The 23789-nt window shown below is 57.3% G+C and overlaps 1 protein-coding gene across 4 annotated transcripts; it reads right to left on the bottom strand.

Annotated features, from left to right (window-relative positions):
- Window positions 1-28: 28 nt before the first annotated feature.
- On the bottom strand, window positions 29-22403 carry ANO9 (anoctamin 9). Of its 4 annotated transcripts, none has more exons than XM_036860651.1 (23): window positions 21917-22403; window positions 15319-15393; window positions 15084-15209; window positions 14753-14898; window positions 13526-13572; window positions 13339-13397; window positions 13184-13257; window positions 12814-12948; window positions 12126-12222; window positions 11958-12018; window positions 11789-11871; window positions 11552-11656; window positions 11301-11462; window positions 11125-11215; window positions 10836-10947; window positions 3153-3210; window positions 2955-3052; window positions 2704-2831; window positions 2471-2623; window positions 1581-1728; window positions 904-1005; window positions 739-832; window positions 29-616 (listed from the first exon to the last, which is right to left on the bottom strand). In XM_036860651.1, exons 1-23 carry the CDS (start codon window positions 21998-22000, stop codon window positions 335-337), a joined length of 2520 nt encoding a protein of 839 aa, XP_036716546.1. In that variant the 5' UTR covers window positions 22001-22403; the 3' UTR covers window positions 29-334. The 4 variants fall into 4 exon arrangements, with proteins under 4 accessions (XP_036716546.1, XP_036716548.1, XP_036716550.1 ...); XM_036860653.1 differs by having other exon boundaries at window positions 12126-12219; XM_036860655.1 differs by having other exon boundaries at window positions 15084-15155.
- Window positions 22404-23789: the final 1386 nt, after the last annotated feature.

Below are 23789 nucleotides of genomic sequence, written 5' to 3'. Positions count from 1 at the left end.
CAGACGTAATCGGCCAGAAGCCCAGAAATTAACACAAAGCAGTTTTATTAGAGAAAACTCTGCTGGTTGAGGGGAGCCAGTGGGGTGGGGCAGGATCTGGGGCCCAGGAAACTGGGCCAGTTTTCCTGTCGAGACGGCATGAGAAGACCCCCTCCCCCCCCACCCCCGCCCCAGTTCTCTGGGTGGCAGGGGTCACTCAGAGTTCAAGTCAGGCAGTACCAAGCCTGAGCCGTCACAGGTGGAACAGGCGTCACAGACCATGGGCAGGTGTGCAGCTCACAGACACCCCAAACATACAGGGGCTCCCAGGACCCCCACATATACGCGGGTCTTCTTAAAGCCCGCCCACACACACACACAGCCAGGGCTGGGGTGGGTGGTGGTGGCAGCAGCTCTGCGTCTTGGCCTCTTGACCGGCTCTGGGCCCGCTCCACGTCTGTGCTCTCGGGCCGGAGTCTCTGGTACTTCGGGACTCAGGGCCAGGCCCCACCCCAGGCCCCGGCAGCCCCGCCTCCCCAAGTCTCTGGTGCTTCTTCTTCAGGACTTCATTCTTCACCGACTGAGGCACATCAGGCACAAACCAGGCAGCAATGAGCTTGACGCATAAGGCCACGTGCTGGGAGGAGGGGCGGAGTGGGGAGATGAAGGTGCGCTGAGCAGGGACTTTAGGGGGCAGGGGCCCAGGGAGGGCTGGAGAGAGCTGCCCCGCCCTGGGGCCTGTGCCCAGTGTTGGCTCACCTCGAAGAGGATGAGGAAGGCCAGGCGGATGGCCAGGAGGAACCAAGACTGCTCAGTGAAGTTGGAGTTCTGAGCGGCGCCATAGTCCCGGTACCTGGGGTGGGGAGCATCTGAGGTCAGGGGTCAGGAGTTCAGAGGGTGCTCACAGGGGATGGGGGTCCAAACCTGCACTCGGTCACATTCTCTGAGCCCTCTATTTCGACAGGATTCTGGAAGTCCTTGGTGTAGAACACGGACAGGCTGTGGTTGACGTAGCCCGTGAGGCAGCTGGGGGGAGGGGGAGAGGAGTTTGGTGTGGTCCCTTCAGGCTTCTGGGGTGCTGGCTTGGAACCGACCCCTGCCTGGTGGGGGCCATCAGGGTGGGCCACAGTGCAGACCCCCTCCTTCATCTCTGTACATGGGAGAGGGGCCCCTGGGGGAGGCTGAAGGGACTTGCAGGTGCCACCACCTGCCTTCCTTGCCAGGGGCCGAGGCTTCCTTGCCAGCCTTCCTGGGGGAGACCCCTGGAGACCTACCCCCCCTGCAGGGCTGGAGGAAGTGGATGAGGACAGCATGCAGACCACTAAGGGTCTGCCTTTGGAAGGGGAGCCATTCCAGTATCACTTGCTCAGAAAACAGCTGGTTCTGGGACGTTAATCCCCTACTGGGGTCCCAGTCAGCACTCCCGGGGTCCACCCAAGGTCTGCAGGTTGCTGCGGGAGGGCAGCCCACCCCAGGCAATACTGTTAGCATCATGCCCTTCCCTGGGGTCCCCTGGGGCTGGGCCATAGTTGGGCCAGTTTCCCAAGGGTCTCTGGACAGTTTGAGGCTCCCCCAGGGGCTGTGTGGCGGTGTCCCCTTACTCGACTGCAGGGTGGGCCCCCTGTCGGCACGGGCCATAGCGGTACTTGTACACCACTCGGGGGATGAACTCAGATGTGAAGGCGATGACCATCCCGTTGGCAATGACCGCCAGCACACCGATTATCTCCAGCACCTGCAGCCAGGTCCCTGGGCCACGGCAGGGGGTGAGGCCTACACTGTCTCCCCGCCCCACCCCCCACCCCCCGCCTCTGTTGATCCCCCGAAGCTGGGAGCCTGGATGGTCAAGGGCCTCATCATGCCTCTGCTCGTGGCAGCCGCAGGGCCAGGTCCCTGATGAGGAAGACCTGGGCCAAGGCCAACAGACAGCGGCCTCCGCTCTCCTGCACCCCTCTTCTTGACATGGACAGGGAGGGGCTCAGGTCTCCGCCCCCCCATCTTATGCCTGAACCTTTCAGCTGCCCCCAGGCCTGCTCCACCTCCTGGGTCCCCTCCGCAGGGCAGACCCCCTTAACCTGGTCCCAAGACTGAGGCCTCCCTCACACTTCTCTCTCCCACTGCCTGTGTCCAACACCGCATCTCCTCGCTGCATCCCTGACCCCCGTGCACCTCAGCAAGGCCAGTCTAGGTGACTAAGGCCGCCGGCTCTCAGTGCCTGCCCCCAGCTGCCGGACCCCTCTCCCTCAGCTCCCTGAGAGTCAAGCCGTTGCGCACGGCCCCCGCAGGGCGGCTGCTGGCCCTTCAGTGGGACCCCTGGGGGCGGAGCGGCCGGCGAGGTGCCTGCCAGCCCCGCCTCTTCCTGGGGCCTGAGCCCTGCCCCCATGGCTTAGAGCGGTGGTTTCAAGGGGACTGGCGTGGCCCCAGCGCGCCTCGCCGCTCCCGTCCCCTGGCTGGAGCGCCCGCCCTCCGGCCGCCCCGTCGGGCCCCTGACCGATGTCCTTGGCCTTGCGGGGCACCAGGCGCCGCTGCAGCCGGACCATCTTGATGGCGTCCAGGCGGATCTCCGCGAGGTTGCTGAAGAGCGCCAGCAGCGGGGCGAGCGGGAAGGCGGCCACGAAGACGGTGGTGAAGCCGTACTGGATCACTGGGGGTGCGGGTCGTCACCGTGGGCCCCCGCGCGGCGCCGCCCCTCCGCCCAGCGGCCCCCGGCCCCGCCCCGCGTACTCATCTCCATGAACTCGCCGAACAGGCTGAAGGTGTTGACCGGGTTCAGGCGGTAGTTGCGCTGCCAGTGCCTCAGCTCGGGGTCCTGGGACGTGGCTCGCATCGAGCGACACTTGTGGGCCAGCCACCTGCGGGCGAGGAGGAGCGGGTGGGGCACGGGGAGGGGGGCTGAGGGCCCCTCGGGACCGCTGGCTCTGGGAGGTGGGGTCCTGCGGTGAGGGTGGCGCCCCGGGAGGGAGGGTGGTGCTCACGGGCCCAGGTACTCCATGCAGTTGCTGAGCGTTTGTTTCAGACCCATGATGATGGCCATCTGCACGAACAGGTCCATCATGCAGCCGCTGAGATGGCACTGCGGGGGCAAGGGCGGGAGGTCAGGCACGGGGCCTGGGGCTGACCAGGGGGTTGGGGCAGTTCAGGAAGAGGGCAGTAAGGCCTCCGGACAGACTGACCTCCTCCAGCTTCCACAGCCCTGCCAGGCGCACGGACTTCCCGGGGTTACCGTTGATCCTGGGAAGGGCAGCGAGGCTGAGAGAGGGGGCAGGACAGGAGTGGGAGTCGGGGAGCAGTGGGGCCTGGAGGGGAAGGAAGGAGACCCGCCCCGCAGGTGAGCAGAGGCTGGGTGCTGGACGCACCGTTTGCACCCAGACAGGCCTGCGGGCGCGCAGGACGGCAGGGGACCTCTCAGCTGTTCTCCCCATGGTAACTGTGCACACAGGGCTACTTTGTGCTTAAATCGCCTGATTTCCATGATTAAAAAGGTATATTAAACCAAATGTTGGGCTAATGCTCAATGCTGAAATCCTGCAAGCGCTCCTGTTACGGTTCATGACAGCTGCTATTCCAGCATAGTGTAACGCTGCAAAGGAAAAACTTGTCGTAGAAAACACGATGATATATCTGGGAAGCCAAAATAAATCAACTGAACGATTGGGCAGATAAATCTACTGAAAAATGCTCAGAGTGGATATAAAATTGATATCAAGCTCAACTCCCTTTTGCTTTCCTAGATGCAACAAAACCACTGAGAAATGTAGCAGGAGGAAATATCTGTCGCACATAGCAGCAAAAACTATAAAATAGAGTGAAATTCACAGGAAATCTGGGGGACCCATAAGAAGAAAACTATAACACAGCTAAAGAACATTAAAACAAGACTGGAATAGAGAGAGCTTGTTCTTCGATAGAAAAACTTAGGCTTGTATTTTTGTGACAGACGGAATGACAGGCCCCCAAGGATACCACATCCTACTTCCTGGAACCTGTGAATATGCTATCTGACATGGCAGCTGGTATTAAGGTTGCTAATCAGCTGACCTTAAAATGAGATAATCCTGGATTATCTGGGTGTGCCCATTGTAATCACCAGAGTCCTTAAATGAGTGAGAGGGAGAGCCAGAAAGATGGCAGGATGAGAAGGACTCAGCCTGACACCACTGGCTTTGCAGACACAGGAGGAAGGGGGCCAGGCAACCTCTAGAAGCTGAAAAAAGCAAGAGTATGGACTCTCCCCGAGGGCCTGCAGACAGAACACAGCCCTGCTGACCCCTTGATTTTAGCCCAGTGAGACCCGTTTTGGACTCCTGGCCTCGAGAACTGTATATAATGTGTGTTGTTTAAAGCCACTAAGTTGTGGTCAGCAATAGAAAATTAATACAGTATCTATGTCAATTCTCCCTAAAAGAATGTATAATTTCACTGCAATCCTAAGCTAAATCCCACAGAATTTTGATGGAGTTTGGCAAACATTATTTTAAAGTTCACCTAGAAGAATAAACATGTAAATAACTACAAAAAAGGAAAAGTGAAAAAGAAGAGAAAATTAATGCTAGACCTATCTGACAGGAAAGCATAACAGTAATAATTACACAGAAAGGTACTAGACTAAAATTATCAGAATCCACGAAACACCAAAATATTCAAGTGAATGATGGAACTTGGTGTGTGACAGAAGGGTGGTGGTGGTGATGGAACAGTCAACAAATGGTTTGGGGACAACTGGCTGTCATTTGGAAAACAACAAAACAGGCTTCCCTCCTTTGCTGCCTGCAGCAAAACAAATTCCTTGTGAATCAAAGATTTAAATGTTTAAAATGTTGAAACCATAAGCATCTAAGGGAAATCACAGCTGAACATGTTTTTAATGTTGAGGAGGGGAGGCCTTTTTGAGCACGGCATGAAAAACAGGAACTATAAAGAGACACACTGATAACCTTCGTGACAAAAAAGAAACCACCTCCAGAGAAACACGAGTGACTGCATAGGCTTTTGCCTTCTTTTCCCAGGGATGCCACATGCAGGGGCAGTACACAGAAGGCGCCAGACTCAGGCTTCTATCTGCCCCACCACCTGCTGACTGTACGACCCTGAGCTAGTTTCTTAACCTTTCTGTGCCTCAGTCTACTCATCTGTGAAATGGGGTTTAGAGAGTCCCTACCCCATAGGGCTGTTGTGCAGATTAGAGCTGATGAATGTGAGGCCCTTAGGACAGAATGGGTGAATGTCAGTAGACGTGAGTTATTATAAAGACATATCCCATCCTGCCAGGGAAAACCAACTCAGTCCTTCGTTATTCAGTATGAACGGACAGCTACAAATCTTCAGTCAAGAGGAAAACCAGCTGTACAAAAGAGAAGGACTATGATAAAGGAACAGGAAGATGGACCCTTTAGGAAATGAGATAATGAGGAAACAGATGAGAACTTAAGGGGAAAAAAGAACATTGATATCCTCAAGAAAGTACTGTATCTATGGAAACAAGAAAAGGACACTATAAAAAAAAAAAAGGATAAAGCAAATAAAAACCCTCTTGGAAATTAAGACTTTAACTGTTAAACTTAAAAAAAGAAAACAGGGACTTCCCTGTTGGTCCAGTGGCTAAGACTCCGCATTCCCGATGCAGGGGGCCTGGGTTAGATCCCTGGTCAGGGAACTAGATCCCACATGCCACAACTAAGAGTTCACATGCCACAACTAAAGATCCCACGTGCCACAACTAAGACCCGGTGCAGCCAAATAAATAAATAAATAAACATTAAAAAAAAAAAAGGCAAAAAGACAAAGTGAAGGAAATCTCTCCAGATGTGGAATGTAAAGACACAGAGATGGAATGTATGAGAGAAAAAGATAAGAAACCCAAGAGGACCAGGCGTTCCATAGAGAGCAGAGGGGAAAAAAATATTTTTAAAAACCTAAGGAAAAAAAACCCAAAAAACTAAAAATAGAACTACCACCTGAACCAACAATCCCACTACTGGGCATACACCCAGAGAAAACCATAATTCAAAAAAACACATGAACCCCAATGTTCACAGCAGCACTATTTACAATAGCCAGGACATGGAAGCAACCTAAATGTCCATCAACAGAGGAATGGATAAAGAAGATGTGGTACATATATACAATGGAAAAGTACTCAGCCATAAAAAGGAATGAAATGCGGTCATTTGTGGAGACGTGGATGGACCTAGAGAGTGGCATACAGAGTGAAGTAAGTCAGAAAGAGAAAAATATCATATAATAATGCATATATGTGGAATCTAGAAAAATGGTATAGATGATCTTATATGCAAAGCAGAAACAGAGACACACACGTAGAGAACAAATGTGTGGATATCAAGAGGGAAAGGGGTGGGGTGGGAGGAATTGGGCGACTTGGACTGACACATATACATTATTGACACTATGTATAAAATAGACAGCTGATGGGAACATACTGTATAGCACAGGGAACTCTACCTAATGCACTGTGGTGACCTAAATGTGAGGGAAGTCCAAAAGGGAGGGGTATCTGTATGTGTACGGCTGATTCATTCTGTTGTGCAGTGGAGGCTAACACAACATTGTAAAGCAACCACACTCCAATAACAATTAAAAAAAAAAAAAAACAACCTAAGGAAAAAAAGAAGATGTAGTGAGCCTAAGTAGGACGTGGGTTTTTTCACTGGAAGGTGCCAACAATTACCCAGCACGGTGCATGAAGAAAAGACCCACCCTAGATTGTTCCCCTGTTTAAAGAGAAGATCCTAAAGCTTCTAGGTCAACTGGGAAGAAACAAAAATCAGATTTTCTGCACACTTCTTATCATCCATTTTGCATGTTCAAAGACAACGGAGCAATGTCTTTAAAGTTCTAGAAGGGAAAATTGTTTTGAAGTTAGATTTCTATACCCAGCCATGTCTATCTTGTGCAACAGTAGAACATGACACCTTTAGACATACATGAATTCAGAGAGTTTACCTCTCTGATATACCTTCTCAGAATAAATGAAAGCAAAAATCAAGAAAGAAGGAGGCTTGGGAGTCCAGGAAATGATGGTCCTAACCCAGGAAAGCAGCAGATTGAAGTCCCAGGAAGACAGGTATGCAGGAGGCACGGGCAGCCAGCAGCCCAGTGTGGGGAGAATAGAGGGTCTCTGGGAGAAAAGAGACTCCATGCAATAGACAGTTTGACATGGAGAGGCTGGGTAACCTTGACAAGATAAAGACATGCAAGGGGGAAAAAAAAGGCAATTAAAAACAACAGGAAAAATAAAGAGCTGTACAACAAAGAAATGGTCAAATAAGAAGCAAAGTAAAATATGACATGATTTTAAGAAACTGATAGAGTCAGAAGAGAATCCACTTAACCTTGATGTTATAAAAATGCTCAGATGATGTGAACAACTTATAGGAAAAGAAATTTAATGGCCAAAAAATATCTGGAAAGATGCTGGATTCTCACTAATAGGTTTTAATAACGCAACTTTAAGGATGAAAAGTCTTTGTTCATCAGACCAACATGGAGTGTGCAGTCACGTACACAGTGCGTGGCTTTGTGCGTCAGCACAGTGTTTTTGGAGGGTGCTTTAGCAATGTCTCTCAGTTTAAATGTGCACTGCCGACTCCCAGATAAAATGGCTAACTGCTCACACCCCCTGCCAGGCATCACCTCGGAGACGGAAGGGAACTGGAGAGGCCTGCAGCCCACTCGAGACATCAAGCTGGATCTAAGCCTGCAGGGCGGACGTCTGAACAGCAACGCAACCCTGCCCAAGAGCCTGGAACACCTCAGGGCTTGGGCACCTCTGGTAGCTTGGGGGCACCCACTGGATGGGATGCAGGCCCGGCTGCACCCCTGGGTCTCCTATCCAACCCCTAATCCTCCCCCCCCCACAACACACACACACACAAGAAGACAAAGACATTTCTAGGGGGCTGAACAACCAAAGATTCAGATCGCAGGGTTGGGCCAGTGGACACTGAGACCCCACACTGTCCCTTCCCCAGCTGGGCTCCCAGCATACTGACGGTCATCCTTCTGCCTCCAGGCAGGAGACCAGGGATTCCCCTTCAGGAACGGACACAGCAAGAGGTCCCGACAGGAGACACGTGGCCCAGAGCAAAGCCACTGGCACATGCCTTCCTCAATTACAGACAGGTGGCCAAGAATAAAAGACATCTAAGCGGGGGGTGTCTCTAACATCAGAATCAGAGACCAATCAAAGAAAGAGCATAAAAGAAACTCGAAAGGAACAGAAGAAATGCCAGAGTAGAAGGGAAAAAAAGAGGCCACATCCTCAGACAAGAAAAGCCCTGGTGTCCAGGTGACATGAAGAGGAGGCTGTGAAGAATCTGCAAATGTCAACAGGAGTGCTCTGAGATTAAGAACATAAGCGGAAGCAGAACGTTCAGTAGAAGGGCTGGAAAACAGCTGAGAAAAACTCCAAGAAACTGGAACAAGAATGGGAGAAAAAAAAGCGAAGAAAAGTAGATGATCAATTCAGAAGGTCCAATTTCCAAACAAAAAGAATTCCTCAGAAGGGAGGAGAGGGAGCCGAAGCAGGAGGCTTTCAGATACATGAGAAAATCTCTCAGAACCGAAGGCCCTGAGGCTCCAGGCCCAGTGAGTACCCGGTAATCTCTTTCCATTTGACCAGCATTGATTCTGCCTGGCCGGCTGCAGGAGCTGAGCATTCAGCAAAGGACAAGCGCCCTACTCTCCGCCCTGGGGAGCTGCCATTTCTGAGAGAGACAGTGAACAAATAAATGTGCGGCACGTCCTGGGTGGCGACGGCTATGCAGGGGGAGCAAGGGAAGAGCGGAGTCTGAGGGACCAGGGCTCTGGGCCAGGCGACGTTCCGAGGTCAGCAGGAGAGCAAAGGTCAGCGCCAGGAGGCAGCGAGAGTACCAGGGAGGGAGAGGCGCGAGGCGGGAGAACCAGAAACCGGATACGCCGGTGAGAAGACTTGCGGAAAGAACTGTGACAGCATGTTTGCGTGATGGTGGAAAGCATCCAGCAGAGAGAGGAAAGTTGGCGTGTGGAGGAGAGAGATGTGAATTCCCAAAGCATGTCGAATGAAAAAGACCCACCAAGTCACACGGCTGAGAAATTTCAGAAGATGGGGGACAGTGAGAAGACGCACAGAGAGTCGGAAGAACATCAACGCCAGACTTGTGGACAGAACACTGGAAGCCGGAAACCAAAATATCCTCCGGAAGTCTGAGGAAAACCATATCCAACTTAGAATTCTTTCCCCAGTAGACGCTCAGTCAGGCCCCCAATAAAGAGGAAACTCAGCACATATGATTTCCCATGTGCCCTTTCACAGGAAGCCGCTGGAAAACTTGGGATCCTACACGGCAGAGAGTAAGGGCCTTCCCAGGATGCAAGGGCCAAGCACAGCCCCAAGAGAAGGGGACAGATGCCACGAGGGCATGTCCAAGGACCTCATGATGTCTTTGAACATACTGGCAGGAGTTGGTTTCTTCTAAAGTTCTTCTAGAGGGACTTCCCTGGTAGCACAGTGGTTAAAAATCGGCCTGCCAGTGCCGGGGACACGGGTTCGAGCCCTGGTCCGGGAAGATCCCACTTGCCGTGGAGCAACTAAGCCCATGCGCCACAACTACTGAGCTTACGCTCTAGAGCCCGCGAGCCACAACTACCGAGCCCGTGTGCCGCAACTACTGAAGCCCGCGCGCCTAGAGCCCGTGCTCAGCAACAAGAGAAGCCGCCGCAATGAGAAATGAGAAGCCCGCGCACCTCAACGAAGAGTAGCCCCCACTCGCCACAACTGGAGAAAGCCCGCACGCAGCATTGAAGACCCAACGCAGCCAAAAATAAATAAATAAATGAATAAATAAATTTTGCAAATAAATAAATAAATAAATGAAGTTCTGCTAGAGAGTTTGGGATTAATTGGCAGTATGTGTGTAACTTACAACATTTGAACAAACACAGAGAACACATAGAGGAATTATTTTCTTCAGAAAAGACAAGAAAAGATATGTTGATTGAACGAAAAATGTTCATTAATTAGGAAGGTGAGGGCAAGTGTGCGCATGTGTGTTACATGGGATGCCCACTGCAGCTTTATTTATAAACCTCAAAACTGGAATTAACCCGAATATCCACCAGCTGAAGTGGTTAAATAAATTCAAGGACATCCCACAAAAGAATGCTCATAGTATGGTTTTAAAAACAAAGCCTCACCACCCATGCAGACATGGAAGATGCCCACAGTATGTTTTCAGGGTAAGGCAGATACAGTTATTTACACGACAAAATCGTGCATGTCAATAGGTGCGTGTGTGTGGACTTAAATGTGTAAAAAAGTTTGGGAATGGGCTTCCCTGGTAGCGCAGTGGTTGAGAATCCGCCTGCCAATGCAGGGGACACGGGTTCGGGCCCTGGTCTGGGAAGATCCCACATGCCACGGAGCAACTAGGCCCGTGAGCCACAACTACTGAGCCTGCGCATCTGGAGCCTGTGCTCCGCAACAAGAGGGGCCGCGATAGTGAGAGGCCCGCGCACCGCGATGAAGAGTGACCCCCGCCACTTGCCGCAACTAGAGAAAGCCCTCGCACAGAAACGAAGACCCAACACAGCCAAAAATAAATAAATTAATAAATAAAAATTAAAAAAAAAAAAAAAAAAAAAAGTTTGGGAAGACCCAACAAGCAGTTACAGTGTCATCTCTGAGGACAACGATTGGACAGTTGCGGGTTTGCTGTGGGCTTCCTTCACATATTTCTATACTGGGTTTCCACGTGTTCTGAGCATGATTTATTTTAAAAATGAAAAAGGAGAGGTATTTCCATTTTCAAGGTGGAGAGAAAGGAGTTAGAGGGAGGCATGTGGGAGCAGGTGCCCCTTACCTGCCCAGGATGAAGGCAATGTAGATAAGGGAGGAGAAGTGAGCAAAGAACTGTAGAGTGAAGAACTTGATGGTGAACTTGCTCTCTCGCTCTGAGAAGGTCCTGGGCTTCTCTGGAATGAGATGTGGGGCCGTCCCTCCCCCATCCTTCACCCCGATGACAGCCCACGCCCAGCCTGTCCCTATCCTGACAATTCAGGGACACCTGCGGCCCCCACCTGTCTCCCAGGTGCGAGCCCCTGCCCTCTCATGGGCCCCCTTCCCCCACCCCAGGGCTCCAAGATCCCCACCCTGAATCCTCCCTCCAGTAGCCAGAGAGGGGCTCAGGGGGGCCCTCCTCTCACCAAAGTCGCAAAGCTTCAGTGCCACGTATTTGTTGATCTGTGGGAGGGGAGACGGAGGGCTCACCTCGGACCTCAGCAGACCCTCACCCCCACCGGCGCCCTCGCCCTGCGCCGACCCCTACCTTGGTCATGACGAGGATGCTCACGTAGTGAACCAGGGCCCCGGTCACCACCACGGCCGTGGTCACCTGCTCCCCCAGGAAGGGGAAGGCGGAGCTGAAAAGGGCAGCGGCCAGGACGCGGTAGATCACCAGGACGTGGGCCATGCCTATCATCAGGCAGATCTGGCGGGGGTCGGGGAGGCCAGGATGGGTAGGCCTCAGGGGGCTGCCCCACCTGCTCTCCAGCCCCACCGGGGGCGCCCCAGGAGTACCATCAACAGAGACAGCAGCAGGATGACGGTACTCCGCATGTAGGAGTGCTGGTGCAGCCGGGGCTGGTAGTCAGGGCAGGCAATGAGCCCCAGCGCCATTTCCTCCTGTGGACGGCACCGGACACGCCTGAGACACGGGATCCCTCACCCACGGGAACCGCGCCTCATACATGGGGACCCCCTCAGACACAGCAGACTCGTGTGGACCCTGGACCTGGTCACCTGGCTCAGCCTCACCTGGTCCTCGTCCCACCCGTACAGGTCCCACTGCAGGACCACACGGGCTCGCTCCCGCTTCCACAACTCCAGGAACACGGTGGCTGCAGCCGGGAGAAAGCAGAGGCCTCACGGTGTGTCCCCGCTGCGTGTGGAGCTCGGCTGCCCCCCAGGTGCCGCGGCGACTCACCCCACAGCGCCATGAACATGGCGAACAGCACGGTGCCCTCGTTGTCGAAGAGGTGGGTGAGCTGGGGAGAGCGGCGCGTGGGACTGGGGCGGCCTTCCCTTCCCTGGGAGGACCCCCTGGGCCCCCCTCCCCGCGGGCGAGCGGTCGCAGTGCCCCCCAGGCGCAAACCTTGGCGAAGGCGCAGGTTTCTGAGAGTCGCTGGTACCTGGGGTTGTGGTCGCCGCGAGGGCACATGTAGACGTCGTGGGCCTCGCAGATCTCCCTGCTGGCGGTGCAGGGACCGGGTTGTCGGCGGCGCTTTCCTGTGGCCCCTCCTGTGGCCCCTGGGGGACCCCGCCCCAGGCCTCCCCTTCCCTGACTCCACCCACCCTCAGTCCCGCCCCTTCACGATCCCGCCCCAACCCCGCCGCCCCTCCATGACCCCACCCCAGTCCCGCCCCTTCCCTGACTCCACCCACCCTCAGTCCCACCCCCTTCACGATCCCGCCCCAACCCTGCCCCTTCCGTGACGCTACACACCCCAGTCCCGCCCCTTCCGTGACCCACCACACCCCAGTCCCGCCCTTTCACGACCCCGCCCCTCCACGACCCCACCCCAGCCACGCCCTTTTCTGACTCCACCCAGCCCCTCAGTCCCACCCCCTCCCTGACTCCGCCCCAACCCCGCCCCCTCCATGACCCTACACACCCCAGTCCCGCTCATTCCCTGACTCCTCCCACCCTCAGTCCCTCCCTTTCACGACCCCGCCCTAACCCCGCCCCTTCCGTGACCTCCCCACCCCGGTCCTGCCCCTTCCCTGACCCCGCCCCTTCCCTGACCCCCCCAAGTCCCGTCCCTTGCCTGACTCCGCCCCACCTGATCTGGCTGGCTTCGAAATGGGCAAACCCGCTCAGGAAGATGATGAGGCCCACCACCGCGGCGGGCACCAGCATGTAGGTGTACCAGCCGAGCCAGGCGAAGTACAGGGCCACCTTCTCACCGAAGTAGTTCCTAGGGGCACAGCCGCCCCGTCAGGGCCACTCCCACCAGGGGTGACCGTCCAGCGCCAACGCCGGGGTGGGGCATGCCACATGCGGGGGCGGGCAATGAGCGTCTGTACTGAGGGCATCTAAATGTGTGTCTAAATGGGAGCCCGCACAGCAGTTTGCTGGAGGCGGGGGTGTAACCGCGGGGGGCGCAGCCTGCCTGCGGGGGCGCGGGTGTGTCCGCGGAGGGGCAGTAGTACCTGATGTCACCAATTGGCTGCTGCTGGAACATGTTTCTCCACCGGGCCCATTTCTTCTTTAGGTCTTCCTCCCCCTGAGCACAGGCGACAGACAGTGAGAGCTTCTTGCCTCAGGTCCTGCCCTCAGGTCCTCTCCCAGCCGGCCCACCCCTCACCTTGTGTAGGGGAAACCCGGCCTCAAAGACCCCATCCTTCACCAAATCCTGGAGCGTGTCTGGTGGTCACAGGGATTCTCAGGTCAGAAGGGAGTGAGGGGTGAGGGAGGACCCTGTCCCGTTCTCCCCGTGTGACTGCCCCTCCTGGTGGGCTGCTGCACAGGCCACCTGCCCATCCACTCCTTACCACCAGCTGCCATCTTGCTGTTCAGCACAAAGTTGACAATTCGGATTCTGGAACACAAGAGCTGGCTCAGGAAGGCCCTCTATCTGGCCAGGTCCCAGGCCCCTCTGTGTCCTAGCAGAGCCCCCAGACCACCAGCCCTGACCACCTGACCAGAGCCCAGAATCCAGGACTCATCTGGGAGCCCACCTCCTTAAATCCTCCCAGGGTCTAGCTGTGCCATGGTTCCAAGGTGGGCCTCCCTCAGGGTGGTCTCTCTCTTCCCAGGGCCCCGATGCTCAGCCCTGCAATAGTCTCTCCCAGATCACTCCCAGACCTCCCACCTCCAATCACCCGTCCCACCTGGAGCCCCCACACGTCGAGAGCACACTCTTTATGTGCACGAATCCTCTTTGCACCCCTGTGAGCCATTTTGCCTATGGGGTGACTGAAGCTCAGAGAGGGTGAGTAATTTGGTCAAGGCCACACAGCCAGAAAGTGGCACATTCGGGCATCTGACTATACAGTCCTGCTCCTCTGGAACATCCTCCTGAGACACGGCCCCCTGAGCGTCCCAGGGCACTCCCCACAGCCTGCTCCTCTCAGGCCCCATCAAGATGCCTCTATTCGTGTGTCCTCCCAAGACCGGCCAGTCCTGTGTTCACAGGAAGCCCCCCTCCACTGCCTCGTATCCAAATTCCAGGAGTGTTCTTCGCTAGTCTCCCTGATCGGGCCCCAGATGAGTTCAGGGGGCCGGGGCTGGGGCCAGGAAGATGATGGAGGAGGGCTGTGGGGAGGGCAGGTGGGCTGGATTGGAGGCCTAGAGGATCGGCGTGGGGAGAAGCAGGTGCTTAGAGAGAGAGGAGGTGTTGGGTGCCTGGGAAGCAGGGGATAGATGTCCAGGGAGGGGCATTTGGTCTGGAGCAAAGAAGTCAGGACGTGAATCCAGGGAGATGACCTCAGAGCCTAGGAGGGACAGCCGGGAGGATCCTCTCAGCCTCTCCAAATTCTGCCCACCCTTTAAGGCTGGTTTCTATTCTGCATCGGGGGGACACAGTCACATGTAACCTTCAAACACTCCAAGAGGTGAGAACTGTCATCTTCCCGTATTACAGACCTGGAAACTGACTCCCAGACCCTTGCCCCCTGGGCCCTCCACCCTGGGACCACTCCTGGGAGCCTTGCTGCCTGTCTGGACCGGCATGTGGGGGGCAGGGGTCCTCCTGGCCCCACTCTGGGCCAGCCTCTCACCTGGTGGTGGCTGGGATGGAAGTTGGCCCGGCCAGCTCCCCTCTGGGGGTGGTAGCCTCGGGCTCCATGAGAAGTCTGCGGTAGCGGTCAAAGACCCGGTTGTCAGCTCGGATCCCAAAGAACACCTTCTCCTGGTCCTCCCTCGCCTGAGGGGGGTGGGCAGCATGGGACCCTCTGCTCCACATTGGGACCCTCCCCCTTCATCCAAAGCCAATGGCCTATCCCCTCCAAGTCCTGCACGAGGCCCCAGCCCACCTCCCCAGACACCTCCCCGGGATCCGCCCAGTCCCCCGCGACCCCTGCGCCAGGGCGAGGCCCTCAGCCCGCCCACCTTGTAGCAGAAGCCCTTCCTCTCGAGCTCTTCCAGGAACTGCTGCTGCCGCTGGACCTGCCTGGGGTTTCTCTGGGTGCAACGATCAGCCACAAGGACATAGTCCCATGGCTCAGAGGCCTCGGTCTAGAAGAAGGAGGTGTGGGGACTGGGGCTGGGGACCAGGGCGGGCCAGGTGCGGGGCATGGGGCAGTAGGTGGGACCAAGCCCAGGAGAGATTCGAGCAGAGACTCACCTCAGTGGTATTGATGTCCGTCAGCAGGAGGCTGTCCCCTTCGGTCCCCACCAGGATCCGGAGGCTCTCTTCTCCCTGGGGGTGAAGGGCAGACAGAGGACGGGGCTCATTGCAGCAGACAAGCACCTCCTGGGCTGGGTGCTCTGGCACCAAGGGGGTAGTTCCGGGTGGGGCTAAGTGCATGCACTGAGGCTACAGCACAAATGGCCAGCAGAGGTTTGCTGGGAAACATATACAAAGAGCTCCCAGAATTCATAAGAAAAGGCAGACAGCCCAGTTTAAAATGGGCCAGAGATGCACATGCACACTTCACAAAAGAGGGGCACTCAGAAGGTGAAAACATGGAGCTAGGGAACCATCTGGAAAGTGCAGGCCAGGTGACCAAGGAGGCACCACCTTCCACCATGTGGTAGCAAACATTTTACGGTCAGACAGCTCTAAAAACACAGGTGTGGGAGTTCCCTGGCCGTCTAGTGTTTAGGATGCAGTGCTTTCACAGCCGTGGCCCAGGTTCAATCCCTGGTCGGGGAACTGAGATCCCGAATGCCGCTTGGTGCAGCCCCCCAGAAAAAAAAAGCCTGGGTGGGACTTCCCTGGTGGTCCAGTGGCTAAGACTCCACGCTCCCAGTGCAGGGGGCCTGGGTCCGATCCCTGCTCCAGGAACTAGATGCCACATGCATGCCGCAACTAAATCCCACGTGCCGCAATGAAGATCCCATCTGCTGCAACTAAGACCCGGCGCAGCCAAAATAAATAATAAATAAATAAATATTTTTTAAAAAAAGCCCGGGTGATCTATAAAAATATTGAATGTAATATGATATTGTAAATCACCTGAAACTAATATAATGTTGTAAATCAACTATACGTCAAAAAAAAAAAAAGCCTGGGTGACTCAGCAGAATCCCCACGTGTTCCTGTGGCTCACATACTGGTGCAGGAACTTGGGAAACTACGTTGACCATCCCAGACACTACACCCCGGGCCAGCCACCTTTGGAGACTGACAAGGGTGCTCACAGTAGCATATTTCACATCAGAATTGTGGAAATAACCCAAATTCCCATCGGTAGGCAGATCGATGAAAACACTGTGCTACGACCACACGCAACAGGAGCATGAGGGCCGCCACTGCACGCAGAGCGCTGGGGACCAATGTGACACGGTACTGAGTTTCCTAAAAGTAAGTCCAGTGAGAGCCGTGCAGGAGCGACTGCTGCAGGCACGTCCTGGACAGACGGACGGACACTAAAACCAGCGGGCAGAACCTAAAGGAGGAAGCGGATGGTGCCGAGCCCCTGAGTCTCCCCGATTCTTTGTTAACTGTTGCAGCAGCATTAACAACCCTCACGCATCCTTCTATGCTCCTGCCGCCGTTGGGGGGGGGTGCAGAATCCTCCCTGTTGAGGGTGGGCTGGACTCAGTGACTAATGAAGAAAGCGTGAAAGGGAAAAAGAGTCACCCCACAGAGGAGAAACCTGGCAGACGCCCCACACACAGGTGATGAAGGTCAAGGTCACGGTGATGTCACTGAGATGTCGGGGACCCCCTGACAGGATGTGATGCGATAGTACGTGATCCCCACCCTAAAGGCCCTAGTCCCATCTCAGCAGAAGTCGTCAGAGGCACTTTCACCTGAGCCCGAGTGAGCGGACCCCAGAGTCAGGCGGCCAAGGACAAGGAGGGACCGAGGGACCATCACAGACAGGAGGGGCCGTGGAGACATGGCGATGATGCCGTGGGGGGTCCCGAACGAGCCGGGAACAGGAGAGGACACGCACGGAAAAGCCGGTGACGTGAGTCGAGGCGGCCGTGTCGGGCTCTTTGCTCTGACCAGCGCCCCAGGCGACGGGGCACGGGGGACCCTGCACTGTCTTTGTGACTCTTTAGGGAAACTCACAGACCTGTAAAAACTGCACAAGTGGAGTGGAGGGTGCTGGGATTGGCATCCAGGTTGGCGACGGGGGGGCGGGGAGTGGAGGGGGGTCTTTAGGCTTCATTTACTCCCAGTGAGCAAACAGCAGGCTCTGAGGGCTTGAGACAAAGTGACCCAGGGCCCCTTCTCTGGAAGAGCCACTGGGCTGAAGCGGGTGGGAGATGCAGGAGGTGGGGGCCCAGGGCCGACAGTCAACGCAGGTCATGCAGGGGGAGCCCTGCGGCCGACGTGAGGAGGAAGACGCTGGCTTTGGAGCCGAGCGCCCAGCAGGTACCAAGGCTGCGTGACCTCAGGCAAGATCCCACATCCCCCAGCCTCGGGGGGCTTGACGCCATGCAGGAAGCACCCTGTAGCCCCAGCACAGGGCTGGCCAGCCTGTGTGCTCGGTGAGACGGACTCCAGCCGGTGTCCCAGCTGGCAGCTCCCCAGGGAGCACAGGGACCCCAGAGGTACAGGGACCCTGCATCATCCCCGGGATAAGGGTGTGGGGAGCACTCTGAGACCTGTGTCCATTGGCGCACCTGCCTTGCCCTGAATGGTTCGGGTGCCACCCACCCCACCATGGCCCTCACTGCCAGCACACCACCCACTCACTACCGCCCCAGGGTGGCCCAGCCCCTCTACCGGCTCACAAGCCTTCAGTCTCCCACTGCACCTCACCCGACCTGGGTTTTCTCCGTCCTGTGCACTGCCAGGTCTTTGCCCCTGCTTCTCCGCCCACCGGCTCCCCCTCCTCTTCCCCAGCTGCATTCCTGCCTCCTCAGGAAAGCCTCACTGGTTTGCTCCAGCCAGGCTGCACTTGAAGGCCGCCAGCTAAAATATAGGCCACACAGTCACATTTGAATCTCAGAAAAACAACAGATACTTTTTAGTATAAGTACGTCCCAATTATTGCATGGGACATACTTATACTAAAAAAAAAAAAAATTGCTGTTTATGTGAAATTCAATTTACTAGGTGCCTGTTTTTTATTTTGTTTTGCTAAATCCGGAACTCGACTCCAACCCCCCACCCGCATACACACCAGGAACTGCTGGGTCCAGGACCAGGCCTGGGTCTGCCCCCTCTCTCTGCCCTCTGTCTCAATCACAAAAGCTTTTGATTGTCTCAATCAAAAAGAAATGCATCAAATGCAACCACAGAACAGCAGGCTCTAGGGCATCAGACGCTAAGGTCACAGTGAGACGGGGCTAGTGTAGACATCGTCTTCGTGGCCCAATGCCACGGTGCAGCCCCACGCTGGGCACTGAGATTCTGCCGCTGTCGGTCGCGGGGCTCGCCAGGCCCACTGCCCCCACTTTCCTGGAGAGTGGTCACCCCTCCTCTGGCAGCCCCGCCTCCTCCTAACCCCCGCTACCCTCAGCCCTCAGATCGGTACTCAGGCTTGGGGCCGGAGGAGAAAGCTGCCATTCTCAGTTCTCAGACAGATTTGCAGGGAGGGGGTTGCCCTGGGCTGAGGAGCCTCTGTCTCGGGGAAGAGAGGAAAGTCTCAAGTAGATGGGGACCAGGGACATTTGTGTCACCAGTAGCCGGTTCTGTGACTTGCCCACCTTAGGGGCTAAGTGTCACGTTGGACAAATTCGTAAGTGAAACAGATCCTCACGTGCTTGACTTCAGACCCAAGAGGAGTGCTCGCCCCATCTCTCCCCAGGCCCGGAACCTCCCGCAGGAGGACCCTTCGAGGGTCCCTGGTGGACAGTCCCACAAAGGCTGAAAGGAGAGACTCCCTCACGTGGGCACCGGCCTGAGGCTGAGGAACGGGCAGGACAAGCAGCGGGAAGACGGGACCCAGGGCGGGGAGGGACGCACAGGGAAGCCACACCGGTGGGACTGGCGGGACTTCGGGATCCAGGCAGCAGGAGGGAGCCCGGGGAAGACTGCCTGTGAGGGACCCGCCAAGACGGCAGCGGGAGGCTGGCCCCCAGGCGGCCCCAGAAATGAGGCTGCTGGACTTGGTGCAGCTCTGGGGTCCCAGACACCCCTCCCTCCCCAGAGACATCACACAGCTTTGGGACATTACCCAGAGCCTCTTGGAAAAGGGGAACTCAACCTTCCCTGGAGGATGGTGTGTGATCTGGACCAGAGGTGTCCTACAGACACTGACCCCCACCATTGATTCGGGCCACTAGACAGGGAGACACCCCCCACCGAGGGCAAAGGTACATGCACCCCTCAGGGTTGCCCTGGTCCCCCCTGGGCAATGGGCGAGCAGTCACAGGGGCGGCCAGGTCTGGTGCCCCCTCCCAGCCCTGGTCTAGCCACCCCACACCCCACACCCCTCATCCGCAAAGGGACCAGGTCCTGAGCATCAGCTTCCGGTACACTCTGGGCTCACCAGCCCCACCCCCAGGCCACCTGCCACGTGCAAGGCGCCTCACTGGGCCGTGGCCACAGCCACAGCCTCCAGCATCAGGCTGTCCATCTGTCCACCTGTCCTCCAGGGAAAGAGGCCTTCACGGATGGGAACCAGGTTCACCTGAAGTCACCCCCACCTCCAGCCAACCAGACTGCTTGGTGCACCCGAAGCGAGGTGTCTGGGGCCCCTGCGTCCCTGTCTATGAGACCCCACCTCCAGGAAGCCACGTGTGCCCATCAGGCTCCCACTCTCAACTCCCCTGCTCCCGCAGGGTTCCTACAGGGGATACCCTGGCACTCTTGGCCTCGGGGACCCCAGCCCTGCCATGTGCAGACCCCCGGCGCATCCCTGCACTTGGACGGGGGGCAGGCTCTGGGCACCCGGCTCTCTGTGGTCCTCCCTTCGGCCTTCCAGCCCCCACCCCTGCAGGCTGTGCACCCAGGGCTTGGTACAGACTGGAGTCCCTGCGGGCTCACCGGCTGGCTCCGCAAGAGGAAACTTCTTAAGACGCTGCAGCTCCCGGGAGACCTTCGCAGCCTTGGGAGCCAGAGCTGGGCGAGTCCTGTCCCTGTCTGTCCCTTCCCAGGCCAGCCTCCAGATCACCGGAGGGGCGAATGCGACTGCCACCCAGCTCTGGCCCTGCGGGCTACGGGGAGCACCCGTGTGACATCACCCCAGCTGCATGCGGCACACGTGGGCCTCCCTCACTCTCCACGGCCTGTCTCACGCCAAGGGTCACACCACAGCCCTGCCGGCCCTCCGCACCCTCCTGCCCCCCTGCCGAGCAGGAACAAGGAGAGGCCCGCCCTCGCTCGCCCAGCCTCTGACCCCACCCCCCCAGCGGATGCCCCACCTGCTGGCTCTGCTTCCTCATCTTCCCCTCCCAGCCCCCTTCCCCTGGCCGTGCCCCCTCGCACGTGGGATCTTAGTTCCCCAACCAGGGATCGAACCCGCACCCCCTGCAGCGGAAGCGAGGAGTCCTAGCCACTGGACGCCGCCGGGGAAGCCCCTGCTTCCTCCTCTTCCTCATCTTCTGAGTCCTGTCATCTGCCACCCCCCTCCCTTCTGCCATCCCTCTGTCTCATGTGTCCGGTCATCCACCCCCAGGCACAGCTTGCTCTGTGTGCAGCCCTCGCGGGGAGTGCATAGTGTAAGTGGACACGGGCCCGGAGAGCAGGTGCCTACTTGGCAGGGGAGCTTGCCCTTGTGGTGTGGACAGGCCCTGAGGGGCAGCGGGCAACTGGTGTCCAGGGGCTCGGTGCTACCTCCCAGGGACTCAGTACTCAGCACTTCAGCTCTGCAGAAGCATAAAGGGCAAGAAGGGAGCTGCCGGGAGGTGAGACTGGGGGTTAGCAGAAGCCAGACCACAGAGGGCCTCTCAGCAGCTGGGGAGCCTGGACTTCAGCTGTTGGCAGCAGGGAGCCATGGAAGGGACTGGAGCAGGGGAAGGGTGTGCTCAGATCCAGCTGGGGCCACAGAGTTCTCTGCTGTGTGCATCAGTCTTTGTCCAAGGGTTGATTCTCTTGCCTCAGTCAACCAGGGGCTTCCTCCCCACCCACCCTTGCCAGCCCCGCCTCCCTTCCACCCCAGCACAGGGCTGGCATGGGAGGAAGGGGCAGCCAGGGGAGCTCGGGGTCAGGCCAGCGTATGCCCACATGCCAGCCTTAGCAGCCGGGACTCCAGAGCTGGCTCTGGAAGGGCAGGGGCAGAGTGAGAGGCCTCCTGCTTGGCCCGCACCTGGGAGCGCCCTGAGGAGGCTGAGTGGGAGGCTGGTTTCGTTCTCCACTTCAGCATGGGTCTCCCCCCCAGCTGCCCAAGGGCTGGCCCCAGCCCCAGAGACCGACCTCTTCCCTGGCGGAGGGAGGAAAGGAAGTCTTTCCAGGATGTTCTCCCGCCTACCTCCCCAGGGCCCCCACAGCCTCCTGCTCTGCCCCAAGAATCAGAATCCAGTAGCCCTCGGCGGGCTCCCACCCCCGCCTAGGCAGAACCCCCAGGGAGCCAAGGGCCCAGCTGGCCACCCTGGGCCTCCCCAACCCCAGGTCAGCCCACCCTAGAGACCACAGCCCCCTCCCCTCAGGGCAGAGCGGCTGGTCTGGGGTCTTCCTCCTGGCTCAGGGCCCAGGGGTGGATATGCCTTCCCCGCACACTCTGAGAGCCGGGCCGGAGGGACCCAAGAACCCCGCCTCGGGGCCCAGGGGGTGGACTTGCCCTCCCCGTGTAAGCCCTTCACTCTCGAGGGGCCGCCCTCCTCTGTCCCGCCGCAATCCCAGCCCGGCCAGCCTCCCCGCGGCCGCGCCAGGCACTCACCAGGTGAGGGGCAGGGCCGGCCGGAGGGGCCTCGGCTCGGACCCCGTCCGGGTGGGCGTGGCCTCGGAGCAGACTCACCCGCATGCCGGTGGCGGTGCTGGGCGCCGGGCTCGGAGGGGTCGGAGGGACCGGCAGCCCCAGCGCCGGTGGGAACCCGAGTGTGGCTGCGAAGCCGCCCGGCGCTCTTACCCGACTTCCGTGCGGGACTCACCCCTCCCTCCTCCGCTCCCTCCTCGTCCTCCTCCTCAGGTCCCTGTGCCGCCCGGCGCCGTCGGGGAGGAGCTAGTGGCCCGCGGGCCAGAAGGCACACCCCTCCCCCCAGTCCCCCGGGCCTGGGACACCTTCCTGGGGACGCCGCCCCCGCCCCGCCCTGCGGCTCTCGGCCTCACCTGCAGAGGGGCGTGTCCCCTGCGCTGCGGGGTTAGACTGGCATCCGGTAGGCGGAGGGGAGCCCTCTCCGATGACCGCAGCTCCCTGCTCGCCTTCACTCTTCCTGACCCCAGGCCCTTCCAGAGCGCCCAACCTCCGACCCTTTCAAGTCTAGTGTTGATTCCCTTAGAGGAGAAACTGGGGCCCAGAGGACTGAAGATGAGACAGACCCCAGCAAGAAACAATCAGCTCCCTGAGCCCCTGCTCTTTGGACCCCAGCTGGGGGAGGGGGAGCCCTTGGGGCCCTGAGGACAGGTGGCTGGCTGGGCTGGGTGGGGAATGAAGGACTGAGAGGGCAGCTCTACCACATCCTGTGGTCCAGGGGGGCAGCAGCTGGAGGAGGCTCTGAGCCACCTGAGAGAGACTGTCCCGTGGGATAGGGGGGTGGGGTATCCAGGCTCTGACAGCTGCTGGGAAGCTGAGGACACAGGGCAGGAGCTCAGGAGGGAAGACAGGTGGAGCACCCATAGTGTCACAGGGGGCACCCACGATGTCACGATACAGCGTTGTGCAGCCCAGGCAACCCTGCAGTGTAGACCCATGGTTGACATGTTTGCTCTAGGTTCCCCCAGGGATAACATGGCCCCACCCACATTTCTGTTTGCGGGACTCCATGGCAGGCTGTGACAGCAGCGGGGACTGAACTATGAAGTGGCAAAGACAAGAGAGTGAACTGGCAGCACAGAACCTGTGCAACTCTGACGGAGCAAATCTGGACAAATGCATGGAGGTTGGTGTGACGGAAAACCCCAAACAGTAGCAGCTTAAACAAGCCTGCTTACTTCTCCCTCCCATAAATGATGTCTGGAGGCGGTCCTACCAGACGCCTGGTTATTAACTTGTTGCTCTGTCACCGAAAGCACATGGACCCATCACATGGTTCAAAATGGCTGCTCAAGCTCCAGGCGTCACATCCACATTCCAGACAGCAGGAAGAGCAAAGGATGAAGGAGGGGTATTCCATCCTGCATGTGGTTAGTCACCTGGCCAGTCACCTGGCCACACCTTACTGCAAGGAAGCATGGGAAGTATGATCATTTTTCCTAAGGGAGAAGGTAGATGGACCCTGGGGGCACCCAGCAGCCTCTGCCACAGGTGAGAGGGCCTCAAATGCTGTGTTAGAGCTCAGGAAACAGAGTCAGCAAGAGACTTTGAGCATGAGTAATCCAAACTCAAGACCCCTATTACCAGCCATCTCCTGGACTCTCCATCTCCCCCCAGTCTCCAGCTCAACCTGCTCAGAACAGTCTGCATTTACACTTTCATTCTGTTAAAAGAGTCCACGAGTTCCCCCCAAGTGTCTACACAGCTGCTCCCTTTTTCAATGTCTTTATTTGACGTTCCCAATTTTAATGCCACAGAATCACTGCTTCTTCTCTTTCCCCCCTTCCGAGGGTCTGAGGGAACCTAAATTATATCCAGCAGCCTTGCTGCTCAAGAGCCT

Source organism: Balaenoptera musculus, chromosome 8, assembly GCF_009873245.2.
Source record: "Balaenoptera musculus isolate JJ_BM4_2016_0621 chromosome 8, mBalMus1.pri.v3, whole genome shotgun sequence".
In the NCBI taxonomy this organism is placed as follows: Eukaryota; Metazoa; Chordata; class Mammalia; order Artiodactyla; family Balaenopteridae; genus Balaenoptera; species Balaenoptera musculus.
This window is presented reverse-complemented; position numbering and strand designations above follow the sequence as displayed.

Bases quoted from the DNA above. Each gene is read 5' to 3' on its own strand.
- ANO9 (XM_036860651.1), bottom strand. From the start codon at position 22,000: ATGCGGGTGAGTCTGCTCCGAGGCCACGCCCACCCGGACGGGGTCCGA. The intron at 11,872-11,957 runs GTGAGTCGCCGC...TCCCGGCTGCAG, and splicing joins CATGTTCATGGCGCTGTGGG to CCACCGTGTTCCTGGAGTTG. The intron at 3,211-10,835 runs GTAAGGGGCACC...TGCCCTTCCCAG, and splicing joins ATTGCCTTCATCCTGGGCAG to GATCAACGGTAACCCCGGGA.